The sequence below is a fragment of the Elephas maximus genome, chromosome 21 (genome assembly GCF_024166365.1).
Source record: "Elephas maximus indicus isolate mEleMax1 chromosome 21, mEleMax1 primary haplotype, whole genome shotgun sequence".
Classification (NCBI taxonomy): Eukaryota; Metazoa; Chordata; class Mammalia; order Proboscidea; family Elephantidae; genus Elephas; species Elephas maximus.
In genome coordinates this window covers 47,509,623-47,528,698 of record NC_064839.1, presented here as the reverse complement: position 1 = coordinate 47,528,698, position 19,076 = coordinate 47,509,623, and the positions used below count along the sequence as shown (strand labels likewise).

Here is a 19,076-nt window from a genome sequence, read left to right as displayed (position 1 = left end):
GTGTCTTGTAGATTTTAGAGATTGGACCCTGATTGGATATGTTATAGCCAAAATTTTTTTCCCCAGGCTGTAGGCTGTCTTTTTTACTCTTTTGGTGAAGTCTGCTGATTTGCGTGTTTGATTTTTAAAAGCTCCCAGTTATCTAGTTTCTCTTCTGGTGTTTGTACGTTGTGGTACGTTGTTAGTATGGTTTGTATACTATTTATGCCATGTATCAGGGCTCCTAGTGTTGTCCTTATATTTTCTTCCATGATCTTGATCATTTTAGATTTATATTTAGGTCTTTGATCCATTTTGAGTTACTTTTTGTACTTGGTATGAGGCATGGGTCCTGTGTCATTTTTTTACAGATGGATGTCCACTAATGCCAGCACCATTTGTTAAAGAGGCTGTCTTTTCCTCATTTCCTGGACTTTGGGCCTTTGTCAGATATCAGCTGCTCACAGGTAGGTGGATTTACGTCTGGATCCTCAATTCTGTTCTGTTGGTCTATGTGTCTGTGGTTGTACCAGTACCAGGCTGTTTTGACTACCATGACGGTCTAATAGTTTCTAAAATCAGGTAGTGTGAGGCCTCCCACTCTGTTCTTCTTCAGTACTGCTTTACTTACACAAGGCCTCCTCCCTTTCCATATGAAGTTGGTGATTTGTTTCTCCATCTTATTAAAAAATGTCGTTGGAATCTGGATTGGGATTGCATTGTATGTGAAGATCGCCTTGGGTAGAACTGACATTTTCACAATGCTGAGTCTTCCTATTCATGAGCAACGTATATTTTTCCACTTATGTAGGTCTCTTTTAGTTTCTTGCAATAGTGTCTTGTAGTTTTCTGTATATAGGTCTTTCATGTCTCTTGTTAGATTTATTCCTAAGTATTTTGTCTTCTTGGGGGCTACTGTAAATGGTACTGATTTGGTTATTTTCTCTTTGAAGTTCTCTTTGTTAGCGTAGAGGAATCCAATTGATTTTTGTATGTTTATCTTGTATTCTGATACTTTGCTGAACTCTTCTATTAGTTCCAGTAGTTTTCTTATGGATTCTTTGGGGATTTTCTGTGTATAAGCTCATATCATCTACAAACAGGAATACTTTTACTTCTTCCTTACCAACCTGAATGGCCTTTATTTATTTTTTTTTTCTTGCCTTATTGCTCTAGTTGGGACCTCCAGCACAATGTTGAATAAGAGTGGTGACAAAGGGCATCCTTGTCTGGTTCCTGTTCTCAAAGGGAATGCTTTCAGACTCTCTCCATTTAGGATGATGTTGGTTTGTTGGCTTTAATAGTTTTTTATTGAGGTAAAATTCATATAACATAAAATTAGCCATTTTAACCATTTTAAAATGAACAATTCCATGGGATTTAATACACTGACAATGTAGTACAACTACCACCTCTATCTAGTTCCAAGATATTTTCATTACCTCAAAACAGAAACCATATACCCATTAGCAGTCACTACCCATTTCCTCTCCCCTCAGCCCCTGGCAACTACCAATCTACTTTCTGTCTCTATGGATTTGCTTCTTCTGGACATTTCCTATAAATGAAAACATATATGTGGTCCTTTGTGTTTCGTTTCCTTCGCTCAGGATGATATGTTGCAGGCTCACCTGTGTTGCATGGATCAGTACTTCATTCCTCCGTGGCTGAGTAATATTCCATCGTATGGACGGACCACATGTTGTTTATCCGTTCATTGGGAGATGGAATTTCAGTTGTTTTACCTTTCAATTATTGTGAATAATGCTGTTATGAACATTTGTCATTTTTTTTTTTTCAAGTTTGCCCAAAGGACTTCATTGGGAAAACACTTTATTTAGAAGAATCAGTAACTACTGCCACTGTGTTTTTTGTTTTTAAAATAATATTTCATTGTGTTTTCTGTAAACGTTTACAAATCAGTTAGGTTCCCACTCAACAGTCTCTACATAAATTGTTCAGTGAAAATTGGTTACATTCTTTACAATGCATGAACATTCTCATTATTTCCATTCTGGTTGTTCTGTCTGATTTTTTGCTAATAACATGATGTCTGTCTACCACCCTGCCCAGCCCCTCAACTGAACCAGTATAAGTTACACCACAGGGTAGTAGAAGGTTTAACAGGCCCTGACGAATTGGAATTCAACTCAATGGCATACAACAACAACAAGGCGACCTCAGGGACCCTGGGTGACGCAGTTATCTGAAATCAGCTGCTAACCTAAAGGTTGGCTGTTCAAATCCACCCAGCGGCTCTGTGGGAGAAAGACTTGGTGATCTTCTCCCATAAAGACTATAGCCAAGAAAACCCTATGGAGCTCAGTTCTCCTATGTAACATATGGGGTTGCCATGAGTCGGAATCGACTCAATGGCAACTAACAACAACAAAACAAACTCATTCCTGCTGAGTCGATTCCGACTTATAGCGACCCTACAGGACAGAGAAGAACTGCCCCATAGGATTTCAAAGGAGCACCTGGTGGACTTGAACTGTCGATCTTTTGGTTAGCAGCTGAGCTCTTCATCGCTGCACCACCAGGGCTCCTACAAAAAGGGGTCCTCAATTTAGCCAGTATAATTACTGAGTACTCTATTACTGGTTAAAAAATTGACAGATTAATTCATCAGTGATTATCTTCCAAGGACTCATTTTTTTCACAACAGGTTAGGGACATCTACTCTGTATGGGGCAGGGAGTGGAGAAGCCCACACCAAAATGAGTGAGACCATACCAGCCCTTCCCAACTTCCCAGTCTAGCTGGAGGCACAAATCACACTGATAAACCTACTAATTACAGTAATAATGGCTACTGCTTATCAAGTGCTTACTAGGTTCCAGGAACAATTACACTCCATAATGGGTTGTGACAAGCGACACAAGAGAATAACAGCAGTCACTTCTGGAGGGCTCCAGAGGCCAGGTCCTGTGCTAAGCACTTCATTTAAAAAATTTTTCATCCTCACAACCACCCAGTGAGGTGAGTGGTGTAACCCATTTTGGAAACCAAGGCTAGGAAAGGCTACCTCACTTACACAAAGAGCTGGAGCCAGGTGAAGCTTTGGGTCTGAGTGCCTGACCACTGCACCACTCTGGGGACCCAGAGGAGGCCAACGTGGGTATTTTACAAGCCTGGACTGATGCTGCTGCTTCCTGTGAAATATACAAGTCCTTTAAACTGAAGCTGAGTGCATCTCCTGGCTGCCCAATGGTGGAACCAGGCTGGCTCCAGGTGGGCATCCAGTTAGCTGACAGCTACTTGAAACACTTGGCTCCTGGGGAAACAGGCAATGTGTCTGAAAGAGGGAGAGGCTGGGCACTCATACCCTAAGCGCCCATTGGAGATGGCCTCCCAGAGTCATTACTGCTTCCAAGTAAACAGTGAGGACTTGGGCACGGTGCTCTGCTTGCCAGCTCAGGGGCACTGGCTGGTTGCCTGGGTAACCACGTGCTGGCTGGTGAGGTGATCAACTGGCCTGGGTGCCAGGCCGTGGGCTGGGTGCCGAGTCCTACACACTCTTTGCAAAATCCAGTCATCACACTGAGGCCCTCTGACTGCACTTGAAACTACTGCATATGGCTATTCCTCACTGGGCCACAGGCTCCTGGGGATCCTGATTCTGCCCCATGGAAGGAGCCCCTGATATCTGTAAAAGGCAGGTGGGGTGGGGAAGCAAGTTGTGGTCAGAAGTAGGGGCTATTATGCTTCAAGTGCTTCTCCTGAGCTGGGCACAGAGCCCTGTCCCTTCATTTCACCCAGGCTTCTGAAGCTTCTCACACTACCTTACAGGAATCACCTGGACAGCATGTTAAAACGCAGATTATGACTCATGCAGGCTGGGTGGGGCCAGGAATCTGCATTTTTAAGTAGCTGCCAGGTGCAGCTAACGCTCCTGAACTCTTTGAGAAGGGAGGTTCTAACTCTCTTTAATCCTCCCCATGAGGTGGACAGTCTTACTCAGTCCCTTCCCTACAGAGGAGAAGTGGGCCCTGAGAAATGAGCACCTTAACCAAAGTTACAGTGGTAGTGTGGGTTGAACTGTCCGACTCCCACCTTTACCTGTGATTTACGTGGAACAGGGTCTTTGCAGATGTAATTAGTTAAGACGGGGCCACACTAGATTAGGGTGGGCCCTGGTTCAATGGCTGGCATCCTTAGAAGAATGCCATGTGAAGACACACAGGCGCAGGAGAAAGAAAGAATGAAAGATGGAGGCAGAGACTGGGGGGATGCTTCTACAAGGAACAGGAAGGATTGCCTGAGGGCACCAAAAACTGAGGAGACTAGGAAGATCCTCCCCTCGAGCCTTCAGAGGGAGCATGACCCTGCCGACACCTCGATTTCAGCTTTCTGGCCTCCAGAATTGTGCGCGGATCCATTTCTGTTGTTTCAAGCCCCCCCCCCCCCCCCCCCGCCAAAAAATGACTCCAAAAAGGTCTCGAATGAACTAAAAAAAGTGGTAACTGGCTGCAGCAGCCCCAGGATGCTCACATTGCTGGGAAGCAACAAAGCAGGGACTGCCCCAGGGAGCCCCACTCCTCACTGTGCTGCTGTCCACTTCAGCATTCAGGCTGCCCTTTCCAACCCTCTTACTTTACAAAGGTGGAAGCTGGGCCCCTTGGGCCATGGCTGCGAGAGGGTCAGCACCCAGGGCACTCGCTCTCAGCAGCCTGCCCAGCCTACACTTGGTTTGGAATTTGCTGAGTTTCATCTGCCAGGGGGAAGGGAAGGACATGACGTCCTGTTTCCTCCTTGCTCCTGTGGGGGAAAGAGATGCTTGGGTTCACTCTCCACTTCAACACCCCCGCCCAGCCCATTAGCGATTGCATAAGCCCCTGGTCCTGCGCTGCACACCTGGGCACCTACATCATCAGTGATGTCAGGAGGAGCCAGCTGGGGACCCATGGAGCCTGCAGGGGCTCCTTCTAGAGAAGTCTGGCAGGGACATCAGTACAGGGCTGGCCTGGGGTCCCTGGCAAAGAGGAGTCATCAGTCACCAGGGTGAAGAGGGGGGTCGCACATCAGCTATCACAGCAGCCTCCACAGCCCAGTGGCAAACAGCCATTCAGGGGACCTCAGTCCCAGCTGCACATTAGAACCACCTGGGGGGTGATAACGTTGAATTTTACCTGAACCAAGGGATCCTGTAAAACAGTGATGGTTAAAGAAACCTCCCACCCCCACCATTTGTGTTCAGGAAAATGGCTGACCAACCGCAAAGAACAGCCTTCCCCACAGGACTCACGATGCTCCCTGCATCCTAGGACAAGGCCAGACACGGACCCTCTGAAACCCATCCTTCACCTCATAAATGAGCAATCAGAACAACGTGTGTGTCAACCAAACCTTGTTAAGCTTCTCTTTTACCCTAGGCCCCCGAACTCCGGCCCACCCTGAGACAGTGTGTTGTTTTGTGCTGTTGAGTCCATCCGAAATCACAGTGATCCCGTGTGTCAGAGCAGAACTACCACAGAGGGTTTCCCGGGCTGTAAAATCTTTATAGGAGCAGACCGCCAGCTCTTTTGTCCCAAAGACTGGCTCGTGGGTTCAAATTGCTGACCTTTCAGCTAGCAGCTAAGCGCTTAACCACTGCACCACAAGGGCTCCTCTAAGCCAACATACTACCCCCCTTTAAGGGCCCTTCCCGGACTGCGGAAAATATTCTCATTTACTCTCTGATGTTGTCCCCCCTTTCATCTCACTTCCTCACATCTGCTTCTAGCCTTGTTTACTCTCATTTCTTAAAAAAAACATTTTCCCCCTAATTCTTGAGATGCTTGCAGGGCTCATGGTTGGTGTGTTCTCCCTATGGTAAAAGTCACCTCCCCACTATTACAAGAGCCCCTTTCCCCCTTTTCTTTCTAAATAAAGCCTCTCCCCATTGAAGTCTGGATTTGTGTTTTATTTGAAGGAGGCTTAAAAAGCTCTGATGCTGGAGGCCAGGCCCAGACCAACCACATCAGACTGGGGTGTGGGTGGAGCCTGGGCATCGGCATTTTTTTCTGGCATTGGTAGATTTCAAAGTTCCCCCAGGGTTCCACTTACAGGCACAGGTCAAGCACTGAAAACTGAATCTCCAAAAACAGTTTATGGGGCAGATGCGGCCCCATCTGTCAGCCAAGGAACCCATAACAGAGGAGAACGCACCGGCCCAGGTCACCGGGAGTCATAGGGATTGAAGAGACTTTGTAACATACAAACACACACACACAAACACACACACAAACGCTTTGGCTTAAATATGTCGGGGGGGAGGGATTTGGGTGGAGACATGTTCATTTGGAGGAGAAAAGGAAACTTCTAGCAGTTGCCCTTGTCAAGCTGGTGCCATGGGATGAATGGGGCCCCCAAAAGAGAACATGCTCACAGCAAACCTGTGGAACCTGTGAGTGTGGCCTTAGTTGCAGACGTGATTAAGAATCTTGAGATGGGGAGATCATTCTGGATTACCTGGGTAGGCCCTCAATCTAATGGCAAATGTCCTTATAAGAGACACAACGGAGGAGAGAGAGACAGAAGAGGAAGCCACGTGAAGACAGAGAAAGAGGGTGGAATGATGCAGCCTGAAGCCAAGGGAGCTGGAAGAGGCAAGGAGCTTCCAGAACCTCCCCAAAGCCTCTGAAGGAATACCTGATCTAGGACTTCTCGTTCCAGAACTGTATAGAGAATAAATTTCTGTTGCTTTTAGCCACCCAGCTTGTGGTCCTTTGTTTCATCAGCCCCAGGAGATGACAGGGCTGGAAACAGCCCTGACAGGGAGATTCCAGGCTTCCTATTTCCCCTCTCATCTTTGCCAGCAGCAGGGCCCAGCCTAGGACACAAAGCTGTATCAAGCACCATCAGTAGCACCACTTGGATAGAGGCTGCAGGTTGCACACCCAACACTTAATACCCTCCCTGCCCTCTTCCAAGATTCATGTGCTGGCTGCCTCCCCACCAGCCTGTAAGCTCCTGGGCACTTAGAGGCTCAAGCAAGGCTCTCAGGTAAGTGCACTATAACGGGCTGAAGTAGGACAGGCTAGATCTGAATTTCCATTCTGCCACTTTTAAGCTGTGTGGCCTCAGGAACATTAATCACCTCTCTGAACCTTAGATTCCTCAACTGTAAACTGGGGATAATAGTAGCATTTCCTTATGGAGCTGTTGAGAAGATTAAATGGGATACTTCAGGCTGTACACCCAGGACATTACAAGTGCTCCATAAATGTTGTTATTGTGTTCAGTAGGAGATTCATTAAAAGTTGTTAACATTTGAGAAAAAAATACGGGTGACTAGGGATCCCTAGATGGTAGAAATGGTTAAAGTGCTTGGCTGCTAACTGAAAGGCTGGCAGTCTGAATCCATCCTGAGGTACCCTGAAGAAAGGCATGGCAATCTATTTCTCAAAAATCAACCACTGAAAACCGCATGGAACACGGTTCTATTCTGACACATATGGGGTTGCCATAAGTTGCAGTTGACTCTACAGTCACTGGATTTAGAAATCCTGTCTTAGTTTCTTAGTGCTGCTATAAAAGAAACACCACAAGTGTGTGGCTTTAACAAGCAGGAATTTATTTTCTCATAGTTTAGGAGGCTAGAAGCCCAAATGCAGGACACCAGCTCTAAGGGAAGGCTCTCTCCGTCCACTCTGGGAGGAAAATCCATGTCGGTTTTAGCTTCTTTTCCTTGGTTCCTTGGTGATCTCCACGTGGCATCAATCTTTCTCCCTTTGTGCTTGGGTCGCTATGAGTCACAATCAGCTTGAAGGCAACAGGTTTGGTTCCCCCCCACCCTCCCCGTGCCTAACCTGCTCTTTTTATATCTCAAAGTAATTGGTTTAAAATATACTCTACAATGATATGGTCTCCTTCACATAATAAAGAAAGTCCTATTCCCAAATGGGATTACCTTCTCAGGTATAGGGGTTTAGGATATACAGCACATATTTTGGGGGAGGGGGCACGATTTATCCATAACATCCTCTAAATGTTCAACAGAGAAACGCTCAAGTAAATGGTGTCCACTCGTCCAGCTGAATAAAAGACAGAAGTTAAAAAGAACGAAGCAGCAGAACTAAAAGATCTAGCCCGGATTCCACCTCCACGAGACACATTAAATGGAGAAGCAAACACACACACACACAGGGCTATTTTCACATGCATATACACATGGGTATCACACATGGTGGGGGTGGGGCAGGAGCAGTTGAGTCTAGGAAGGACACATGTCAAGCTGATAACAGCTGTCTTCTATGAAGAGGAAAATGACATAGGAGAAGACGAAAGAGAGGCCCTCGGCTTTGTCTGCACTGTTTCACATTTTTGCAGGAAGCCATATCCATGCATTGCCCATTTCATTTAAAAAATAAAGAAAAAATGGGGGAAAAAACTCCCAGGATTTCAGGAACTGGGACCATGAAGATGGTACTGTAGAATGCTTCAATTGGTCAGAATCCCATATTCTTAGAGATATGTATGAGAGGTATCTTAGACTCCATTATTTTTGACTTTCAGTGTTCCAGTAGACTGTCTAATTCTTGAAATAATCCGCTCTCACATAAACAATATATGTTATAATAATAATAGCATTGTACAGAACAGCATTAGGGAAGAGAGTAAAAAGCAGAAGAACTTGATCGCATGGGGCTAAAGTCCTACACAGTTTTATTTTAGTGACTATTTTATTGTATGGCTCCTCTTTCCACATGAACATTTATTTGCACACACACACACACAGCCAATGTATAGGTGTATATAAATTTAGGCCATATCATATATGCTAGGGTTTTTTTGGGGGGAGGGGTATCTTTTTTTTTTTTTTTTTAAGCCTCACCTCTGCCCCACCCCCAGCCCTAGAATCCACACTAACACCCTGGTATAAATCAGAGGCTGGAAAACTCTGTAGAGGGCCAGATAGTAAATATTTCAGGCTCTGCAGGCCATATGGTCTTTGTCACAGACACTCCTGCTGCTGTAGCACGACTGGGTGTGGCTCTGTTCTAAAAACACCCTTCGTATGCAAAAACAGGCCAGAAAGTTTGCTGATCTCTGATACTTATCATTTCATACCTTTCTCCACCATCATATATAATCAATTACAAACATACTGAGAGGTTTCTGCGCTCCTCGTTTCTGCTGCTGCTTTGTTCCTCATTTCGCTTTACAGTAATGGCACCACATTAAACACAGGTCTTTGCACGTTGCTCTTCTTGCTTACCACCCCCTTGCTGAGCTCATGCCAAAGCGGTTAGTGTAGATTTTCTCACTCCGAGTTGTTTCTGAAGCCACCTCAGTATCACTGGGCAAAGGCAGGGTACAAACTTTAAAAATTAAAACGAAGCAAACAGAAGCCCTCCTGCCTGGCCGCAGCCCAGTGTCCATATCCTCTCCAGCTTTGGTGATGGTGGCGGCCTTGGCCACAGCTCCCATACCTCCAGGGACAGGATGCTCCCCACCTGGCCAGGCAGCCCAACCACCGTGACCAGGCCACTGGATTCTAGAGAAATCTTCCCCAGCCGGGCACTGCCTGCCTCCCTCCAAGTCCCCAAGAACACAGCCCACCCGTCCTCCTCAGGTTTCAAATATCCGAAGACTGTTGTCCTGTCTCTCCCTAATTTTAAATGCAACACAGCTCTCCACCCAAGGCATGGATGAGACCCTGCTTTTCAAAAGAGAACATTCTGTTTAAGAACAGAGTAGCTTTTCCAGTGACAACAAAATGCTGGGAGCCCTGAGCAGAACTTGAACCCGATAATCAAGACTGCAGTAGAGACCTCTTAGATAAACAATCATTAATACAAGACAGTATTTTCTGAGAAAACATTTCTAATTCATAACAACCCACCAAATAAATTTAAAAATGCAAGTACTGTACCCGAAGCTGCTCTTCCTCTGCCATGTGGGAGGGGCTGGCCCCAACGCAAGTCCCCCTGCCCGGAATGCTGCCCGCTGGAGACAGAACAGGCTTCTGTTTCCTTCTAGTCTGATAAACGGAATGCTCTCTATCCCTATCCCAAATAAGGGTTTCCACGCTCAACCTCAAGTTGGTAGCATCTCAGCAGGGGCCACGTTGTTTATTTAACTAAAAATTTTATCTAGTGTGTGCAGCACTTCAAAGGGCATCAGATCTGTTCATCTCTGGGAACCTCCATCCCCTGTCAGGCTGCCTCCTCTGGGCTTGAGCCAAGGGATCCTTCTACAGAAAGCCTTAATTTATGAGGACCCTGGAACAAAAGCCAGGTCCCTAATAAATTAATTTGCAGTTGGTCTCTACTGTACATTTCCAAGCAGGTAGTGATGATGCTCCTGAATACAGGGCAAGGCACACTCCTGCCTTCCCACGTAGGGGGATAGAAGGCGAGAGGCATGTTTTAAAAGGAGGCCGAAGCACGTCCATTCTCGGGGTGCGGTCCTCCTCAGAGAGGCTTGCTAAGACTGCATCGTCTAAGGGGAGGTCCAGGAAGGATCCAAGGAGTGTGACTTCTGTGGTCTTCACCTGTGGTGAGTCCTGAGTTCCAGCACAGATAAAGGGACCCTGGCAGGGTGATCTTAAGCTATGGACGGACGGACGGATAGACGGATGGATGGATCGATGGACGGATGGACAGATGGATGGCCCGATGGACGGACCGATGGCTAGAGAGAGCTGCTGTGCCGTCTAACTCACAGTGACCTATGTACAATAATATAAAACGTCGGCCAGTCCCGCATCATCCTCATGATCACCAACATATTTGAGTCTATCACTGTAGCCACTGTGTCAATCCATCTCACCAAGGGTCTCCCTCACCCTCACTAGTCCTCTACTTGACCAACATGATGTCCTCTCTCCAGCAACTGATCCCTCCGGATGATGTGTCTAAAGCAAGTAAGCTGGACAATGTTCTGTTGTGATCCATAGGTTTGCACTGCCTAATTTTCAGAAGTACATCACTAGGCCTTTCTTCCTAGTCAGTCTTAGTCTGGAAGCTTCGGAGAAAACCGTCCACCGTGGGTGATCCTGCAGGGATCTGAAATACCGACAACATAGCTTCCAGCATCACAGCAACACACAAGCCACCACAGTACCACAAATTGACAAACGGGTGATGGAAGCTACGGATACACTCAGTCATTCGTTCTTGATCTCAAGCTGTGAGGCACCCAGTACCAGGACCCAAGAGACACAGAATGAGGCTTCAGATCTGGGTTAGAGTTCTGGCTTGGGTGCGTGGGAAAGTTATTTAATCTTTCTGAGAGTCAGTTTCTCAACTGCAAAATGGGAATATTAATATCCATCACCCAGAAACATTGGAGGCCTAAGTAAAATAACATAGATAAGGTGGATGGATAACAGTTGTTGTTAGGTGCTGTCGAGTCACTTCCAACTAATAGTAACACTATGTACAACAGAACAAAACAACTGCCTGGTCCTGCGCCATCCTCACGATCGTCGTTATGTTTGAGCCCATTGTTGTAGCACTGTGTCAATCCATCTCATTGACGGTCTTCCTCTTTTCTTGCCTACCCTCTACTTTACCAAGCATGATGTCCTTCTCCAGGGACTGGTCCTTCCTGATAACATGTCTAAAGTACGTGAGACAAAGTCTCGCATTCCTCACGTCTGAGGAACACTCTGGTTATACTTCTTCCAAGACAGATTTGTTCATTCTTTTGATAGCCCATGGTGTATTCGATATTCTTTGCCAACACCATAATTCAGGGGCATGGATTCTTCTTTGGTCTTCCTTATTCACTGTGCAGCTTTCGCATGTATATGAGGCAATTGCATACCAGGGCTTGGGTCAGGCACACCTTAGTCCTCAAGGTGACATCTTTGCTTTTTAACACTTTAAAGAGGTCTTTTGCAGTAGATGTGCCCAATACAACTAGTTGTTTAATTTCTTGACTGCTGCTTCCATGGGCAAAAATTGTGCATCCAAGTAAAATGAAATCTTTGACAACTTTAATATTTTCCCCGTTTAGGCACTCAGCAAATGTTTGTTCCTCTCTTCCCTTTCTTCAAGCTCTGCAGTGGTTCTCAAACTTTGGCGAGCATCAGAACCACTTAGAGGATGTGTGAAAATACGGATTGCTGCAGTCTGGGGCGGGACGGAAGATTTGCATCTCTACCAAGTTCCCAGGTAATGCAGGTACTGCTGCTCTGGGGACCACACTTTGAGAACCACTGGGTTACTGCTTCCAAATCCCTGGGTCCACACAGGCCAGGATGCCTAGGGGAAAGTCAATCAGACTTTGACAAAGGCCTCAAGAGTCAAAACATACAGATGGTGTGCTTGAGTCTGCCATGTTTGGCCAAAGTTGAGTTGGTCTCTGGCCTTTCTGGTGTGCGTTTTAGGGTCCCTGAGTGCCTGGACACCTGTTTTAGACCCGAAGTCAGATTCAGCCCGCTTTTCCTAAGGGTCTTGTCCAAGCATCTGCCTGGCCACTTCTATTTTCCCAACCCCACTTGACGTTCTGACTGGACAAACCGCCTATGAGTTGGTAGGCTCCAACAGGGGCAGCTCCATGTCTCTCAAAAGGCTGTCTGTCCCTTTCAGGAGTTTCTGAAGCTGTCTAGAGGTTCTCAGAGTACACCGGGGTCTCCCAGGAGGAGAACACCAGTGATGGCCATGGGGCCTCTAGCTGTTCTGGAATCTTCTCCTGGTCAATTAGCCTCTCTCCCAAATACCTTTCCATTCAGAGTTGAGCTGGCTGCCCCATCTGGTATTTTCAGATCACCTTGGGGTGAGCTAAGGGCCTAATCTCTCTGCGGGGACAGGCACTGCTCTTTTCTATGTCTCTGTTTGGCCTCGTCTCCCAGCCAACAGATGAGGAAGAGCCTCAGAGGCAAACAGGAGCACTGCACACCACCTTCCCGCTTAGACTCGACCACCCAGTTCGCCCCACGGGGAGCCCATCAGCAGCCCACGTCCCCGGGGACTCCTCTGCCCACCACCCAGCTCAGCTGTGAAAGGGGCTGACTGTAGACTCCTGTACAACAAAAGGTCTTTCTAATCAAGATATTATCTCCCACTTATTAAAAAACAAAACAAAACAAAAAAAAACTCTAAAGAGAAAGAAAAAAACATTCTGCCTTAAAGGGTAGAAAAGAAGTTCGCCCACAAACCGTTTACGTGAAAAAACTTCCTTTTATGGTTCAGTGTGACTCATCAGCCCTCATCAAAGCGTACACTGGATGACATACTCCCTTGCCTGAAAGAAAACCCACAAATGCCACTTCTTTCTGGACCATTCTGAGAGCTGGCTGCATGAGCTACTCCTGGCCCAGGGAAGACCTTCAAAAGAAGGCCCTGAGGGAGTGGGGGGTCCTAAATATCCCCAAACCCAAGGCTGCCCCTCTGCCGAGGGCTGGCGACACCCCAGGTGGCCAGGAGGGTGCAGCGGAGAGGCCTGGGGTTAGAGAGGTGTGCTTCAAATCCCAGCTCCTCCATTTTCTGGCTCTGTGGCCTTGAATGGATCATTCTACCCGCCACTTCCCACCCCAGGCCCCAGATCCTCCACGTACCAAATGGGGATAGCGGCATGTGTCTGCAGGAGTGAGGATAAGGCAGCCAGCACCTCATACTGCCCCTGGTACGTGCTCGACAAATGCTTTTTCCCTTCCTTCTTTTCAGGAACTCAGTTTCCCCATGTGGCAAATGGGAGTGTTTTATTGAATGATCTGAAGTCCCATTTAGGTTGACCCTTCTTGGAACTGAATACTATGAGACTGTAAAGCAGAATAATATAGACCTGTATGAGCTACCACAGAAAGACCGCCATGGTACATAATTAAGGGGTAAAAAAGCAAGGAACAAAATTGTGGATAATAAAATCTTTATGGTATTTAAGTAGGAAATATACAGGTACATTCATAAAAACTTTAGATCTAAAGTCCACATAAAACTGCTAACAGTGACAGCCTTTGGGAAAATGGACTTAGGGAAGGGGGAGACCCACTTTTATTGTATACCTTACCGTACTTTCAAAACTTACCATATACACACAGAACATTCATTTTTCTTTAATGTTAACAGTTTACCTGGTGGGGCAAAGGACTGACTGGAAATGGGTGTGAGGGAATTTTCTGGGGTGACGGAAATGTGCTCTATCTTATCTAGGGTACTGGTTACTCAGGTGAATATGACTCTCAGCACTCATCACGTGAGCAGGGGAGATGTGTGCATTTTATTATGTAAATTAAGCTCAATTTTAAAAAAACTTAAAGAGTGAACGGAGGTTGTGCGGATGGATTTTTTCTTGTTGCTGTTGTTCTCTTTGTCCTTTTCAGTATTAAAAAAAAAAACTCAATTTTTAAATGCCCTTGTCTTAGGTCTTCCATACACTGCTGGTACGAATATAAATTGGTGCAACTACTTTGGAAAACTGTTTGGCAGCGTGGACTATAGGTGACCATCTTCCCAATCTATGACCTAACAATTTAATTCCTAGGTATATACTTAGCAGGAATGTGGGCATATGTTCACCAAAAGATATATACTACAATATTTATGGTGGTTCTATTTGTAACAGTCCCAAACCGGAAACATCTATCCATAATCAAATGAACAGGTCAACTGAGTATCTTCATACAACACACCACCCAGCAAAGGTAATGAATAATTATGACTACACACACCAACACAGATGAATCTTAGAACTGTAAGGGCCAAAGAAGCCAGTCACAAGAGAGTTCAGGCTGTATGATTCTACACTGTATGTATAAAGTCTGAATATATGCAAAGCTAGTCTATGTTGCTAGAAGTCAGAATAATGGTTACCTTTGGGGGTGGGGTAGTGACTGGACAGGCTCGAGGGACAGGTCCTGGGGGTGGTCACACTCTGTTCCTTGATCTGGGTGCTGGTTACTTGGGTGTATTCAATTTGTGAGACTTGGGGAGTGCTACTCTTTTGATTTGTGCACTTTTCTATACGTATGTTACCCTTCAATGAAATGTTTGTTTAACAAACACACAAAGATGTCTCATGTCTGTTCCAAAGAGAGCTTGAGTTGGGGAACGTGGTCGAGACTCCAAGGGCGCCAAGCTTTGCCTGGGTCACCATGAGTTGGGGCTGACTCCACAGCAACCAACGACAACAGCAGCAGGTTTCTAGCTGGGTGACCCTGGACAAGCCCCGTGCCGTTTCCGCTTCTCCTTCAAGATGGGTCTGATAAAATTTTGAGAGGATTTCATGAGATAATACATAGGAAAGCCCCAGCAGAGCTCCTGGAATTAGTAGGTGCCTAATAATTATTTTTCTCTCTGTCTCTGTGAAGAAAGCCCATCATAACACAAACTCTCCTCTCCTAGGCTGCTCGTTCCTCTGCCACTTGACAGTTCCAATCCCTGAAGCTCCACTTGTTATTAGTTACAGGGTCCCTGATGGCCCACTGAAGGGAGCAGGCTCTGGGTGGAAGGCGCTGGAGACCGCGTTCCCCCAGGGTCCTGAAGCTTAGGCCCTCACACGGCCCCCCTCTGGGGCTCTGCTGGAGCACACAGCGGGAAAAGCAGCTAGCCGGTTGCTGCTCTGTGAGCAACTTTGCCCTATGATCCCAGCTCTGGTCGCTGGCTGTGCCTCCCCACTGAGGCAGAGTTCTGGAGTATGAGGGGGCCCCCTGCCTCATGGGGAAAGCCTCTCCTTTCACAGTCTCCGCTGAGTTCCTTTGATCCCCTCCCAGGGAGACACAAAGCCTTCTCTGACTGAGTGCCAGGAATTAATCTAGATGGAATTCCTGCCTATTCGACCTGGACGAAGCAGACGTGTGGCTGGGCCCTGAGAGGGCGAAGGCCACCTCCTGCCCACACTGTCGCGTGTCCATGTCTTACCTCCTGGACAGGGGACAGGGCAGCCAACACTTGTTACCATCCCAGGCAGAACAGAGCTGGGTCCTGGAGTCAGCTGGAAGCTCTACAGAGGCTCTCGCGAGCACAACATGGTGAATGTAATCAATGTCACTGAATTGTATACATAAAAATGGTTGAATTGACAAATGTTTTGTCATATATTTTTACCACAATTGAAAAAAAAGAAGAGGAAGGATAATAATGAACTTTCATTGAGTGTTTACCACGTGGCTGGTGCTATTCTAAGGTCTTCACGGCTATTAGCCCATTTAATCCTCATGAGAACCTAATGAGCTTGGTCTTATTACGAGCCCCAATTTATTTAGGAGGAAAAGAAAGCCCAGAGAGAAAAGGAATCAATCCGTGGCCACACAGCTAGTAGGCAGTGGGACCAGGACTTGAACCCAGGCATTGCAGAAATGATTCTTTTGGGAACAAACTGGCAATATGTAGCAAGAATCACACACAAAAAAGGCCCTTATTCTCTAGTAACTCCTGTTCTGGAAAAAAGTAATTCAATAGAAGTAAAAGCCCATAGGGCTCCCCAGGTGGTACAAATGACTGCTAACTTAAAGGCTTCAGGTTTAAGTCCACCCAGAGGTGCCCTGAAGAAAGGCCTGGCGATCTACTTCTGAAAAGTCGGCCACTGAAAACCCTGTGGTGCACAGTTCTGCTCTGACACTCATGGGGTTGCCATGAGCTGGAGGTGACTCAATGGCAACTGGCTTTTTAAAAGCACCCACGCTGACGGTCATGGTTGCATCATCTATCCATAACTGAGAAAACGGGGAAAAGTATAAGTGCTCAACAACAGCAGAGTGCTTTGGTAAACTCTGCTATAACCTCTTCGCAGACATTAGCCAGCCGTTAGAAAGCATCATCATGTAGACCATGCAAATGTTTAAGCTGGAATGTTATGTTGATGCTGGCAACACACTGCACACCTGGCTACAGCTGTCAAAATGTCAGTGTAAAGACAGAGAAGATTGGGAGGGGATTTGCAAAAGTGAAATCGGTCATGGGGTGGGTCAGGACCGGCAGGAGCTGAGGGCTTGTTCCTCAGCTTGGGAAACACTTTGAGGTAGTTATAAAAGTGTTTTCATGATCGTTGTTAAAAGGAAGAAAAAGAGGCAGTGAGACAGAGAGCCGGGCGGTGGAAGGCAGAGAGAGGGAGAAGGCTGTGGAAGTGCTTAGGTGAGTAAAACGGGCTAAGGGGGCTGAAGATGGGCGTCCTGGGCCAGAGTGGGCGAGTCCAGCCAGAAGCCACATAGAAGGGTGCTGCCCAAAGCAAAGCACAGTGAGGAGACAGCCCTCTAGAAAGGCTAGCCAGCCCCACAGAGCCTAGATGTTGGAGCCAGGGGACATGAGTGATGCGATGTACTGGGGGCAGATGTGCAAGTGACGTCCTGGGATGTGGGGAGAGGGTTCTGATGAGGGTGTCTGATGTGACGGCTGGGATAAGGCCATCGGCTCTCACCCACGAGAAACATGTCAGAGGTGAGCTTACATAATCCATGCGGTGACGTCTGTGAGACTTGGAGAAAAATGTAAAGCTCTCATGAGACAAAAATGCCCAGGCAATCCCTTAGACACACAAGTCAGAGAACAGACAGGCACTGAGGGCACTGCGAAGAAGCGCAAGCTCACAGCTGCAAGGAGCTGGCTGGTGTGTGCAGGCGTCTGTGTGTGTGCATCTGTGTGTGTACATATGCATGCCCAATAGAGGCCCGCCTCAGGATGGACTTCCCACCAAGCACAGGTCACACGGACTGCGTGTGGGGGGGTGGGGGTTTTGAGATGAGGGGGTGAGCCAGCCCCCTCCCACCGATAATGGTGTGTGAGGTGCTCATACAGCCCTCACTTCTGCCAGGCTCCCTCCTACTGCTTCACACATACCCTATGAGCTGGGTGCAATTATTATCCCCATTTCACAGATGAGACAACTGAGGCCTAAATAAACACACGCCATACCCAACACACTCATATATTCACCCCCTTATATAACATACATATATAACTCGACGGCACTGGGTTATATAACATACACACACACACCCCTCACTCTTTCCTACTCTACTGCCATCCCCTTTCTCTACTGCATCAGACAGCCCTGGACAGGGGTGACCACGAGGCTGTGGCTGCCCCAGGGCGTTGGGAAACTCTGCTTGGGGAGAAGGACGGAGCAGTGGCTAGGGCAGGCGGCCAGAAAAGATAAAAACCTAGGCTGGGATTTGCCCTGGCTGCTTGGCCTCAGGCAGCCCTGGGACAGAAAAATAGGCCAGCTTTTTGTTTCGTACACAGCCCAGCTCCTCCCACCCCAGCACCTGGCCTTGACCCTGGGGCTGTTCTTAGTGAGCCAGCTTCTCCCAGGGATAAATCACCTTGGTTTTCTGGGCAACAGCCTGAGGAACCTCTCTCTAGATAAGAAAAGGTCGTTTTCTCAGCGTTGGAGGCTCCAGAAGCTCCAGCTATGCAAAGCAGGTGTACCTTGGCATCTTGGGCCCCTTTATGGGCCTGTACGCCTGGGTGTGTCTCCTCACAGCCAGGTACTCAGGGCCTGTTGCCCGGGATGCCTTGTTCACCCAGACAAGCCTATCCCTCACAGCTGTGTACACCAGGACCTCAAGCCTCAAAACACTGGACACAGAAAAAGCCAGTCTTCTCACAGCTTTGTAAATACAACCATCCCCTCACAGTCCTGAACACACTCCTGGCTTGTTTCCCCTCAAAGCCTTTATACACATGCAGGCCTGAGTCCCCTCATGGCCTTTACACGTGGACAGGCTTGTGTCCCCTCTTAGCCGAGCACATACAGACAAGCCTGTGTCCCCTCATGGCCTTCTACACATGACCAGGTCTGTGTCCCCTCAGAGACTTATACACATAGGCAGACCTGTGTTTCCTCATGCCTCATACACACAGGCAGGCCTGTGCTCCCTTGCAGCCTTTACACACGGACAGGCCTGCGTCCCTCATGGACTTGTACACACAAACAGACCTGTGTCCCCTCGCGGCCTCACACACATCAACAGGCTTGTGTCCTCCTGTAGCCTCGTACACATAGACAGGCCTATCCCCTCACAGCCTCATATACACAGGCAGGCCTGTTCCCCGCCCCCCCTCCCCAACAGCCTTATATAAACGGCCAGGCCTGTTCTCCCTCACAGTCTTGTACACATAGACAGGCCTGCCCCTCACAGCCTTGTACACACAAGCAGGCCCGTGTCCCCTCCCAGCATTGTACACACAGGTAGGCCTGTCCCCTCACAAGCTTGTACACACAGG

The 19,076-nt window shown here is 47.4% G+C and overlaps 1 protein-coding gene across 2 annotated transcripts in view; it reads right to left on the bottom strand.

The window, feature by feature from the left end:
* CMIP (c-Maf inducing protein) overlaps positions 1 to 19,076 on the bottom strand; it is a 250,600-nt gene that overhangs the window by 67,749 nt on the left and 163,775 nt on the right. The window contains exon 1 of one of the 2 annotated variants that reach the window (XM_049864729.1): positions 9,839 to 18,884. The exons of the other annotated variant lie outside the window; for it this stretch is intronic. Coding sequence (XP_049720686.1) covers positions 9,839 to 9,862 — 24 coding nt within the window. The 5' untranslated portion in view covers positions 9,863 to 18,884. Of the gene's footprint in view, positions 1 to 9,838; positions 18,885 to 19,076 lie in introns of those variants that run through there. 2 annotated transcript variants of the gene reach the window in all.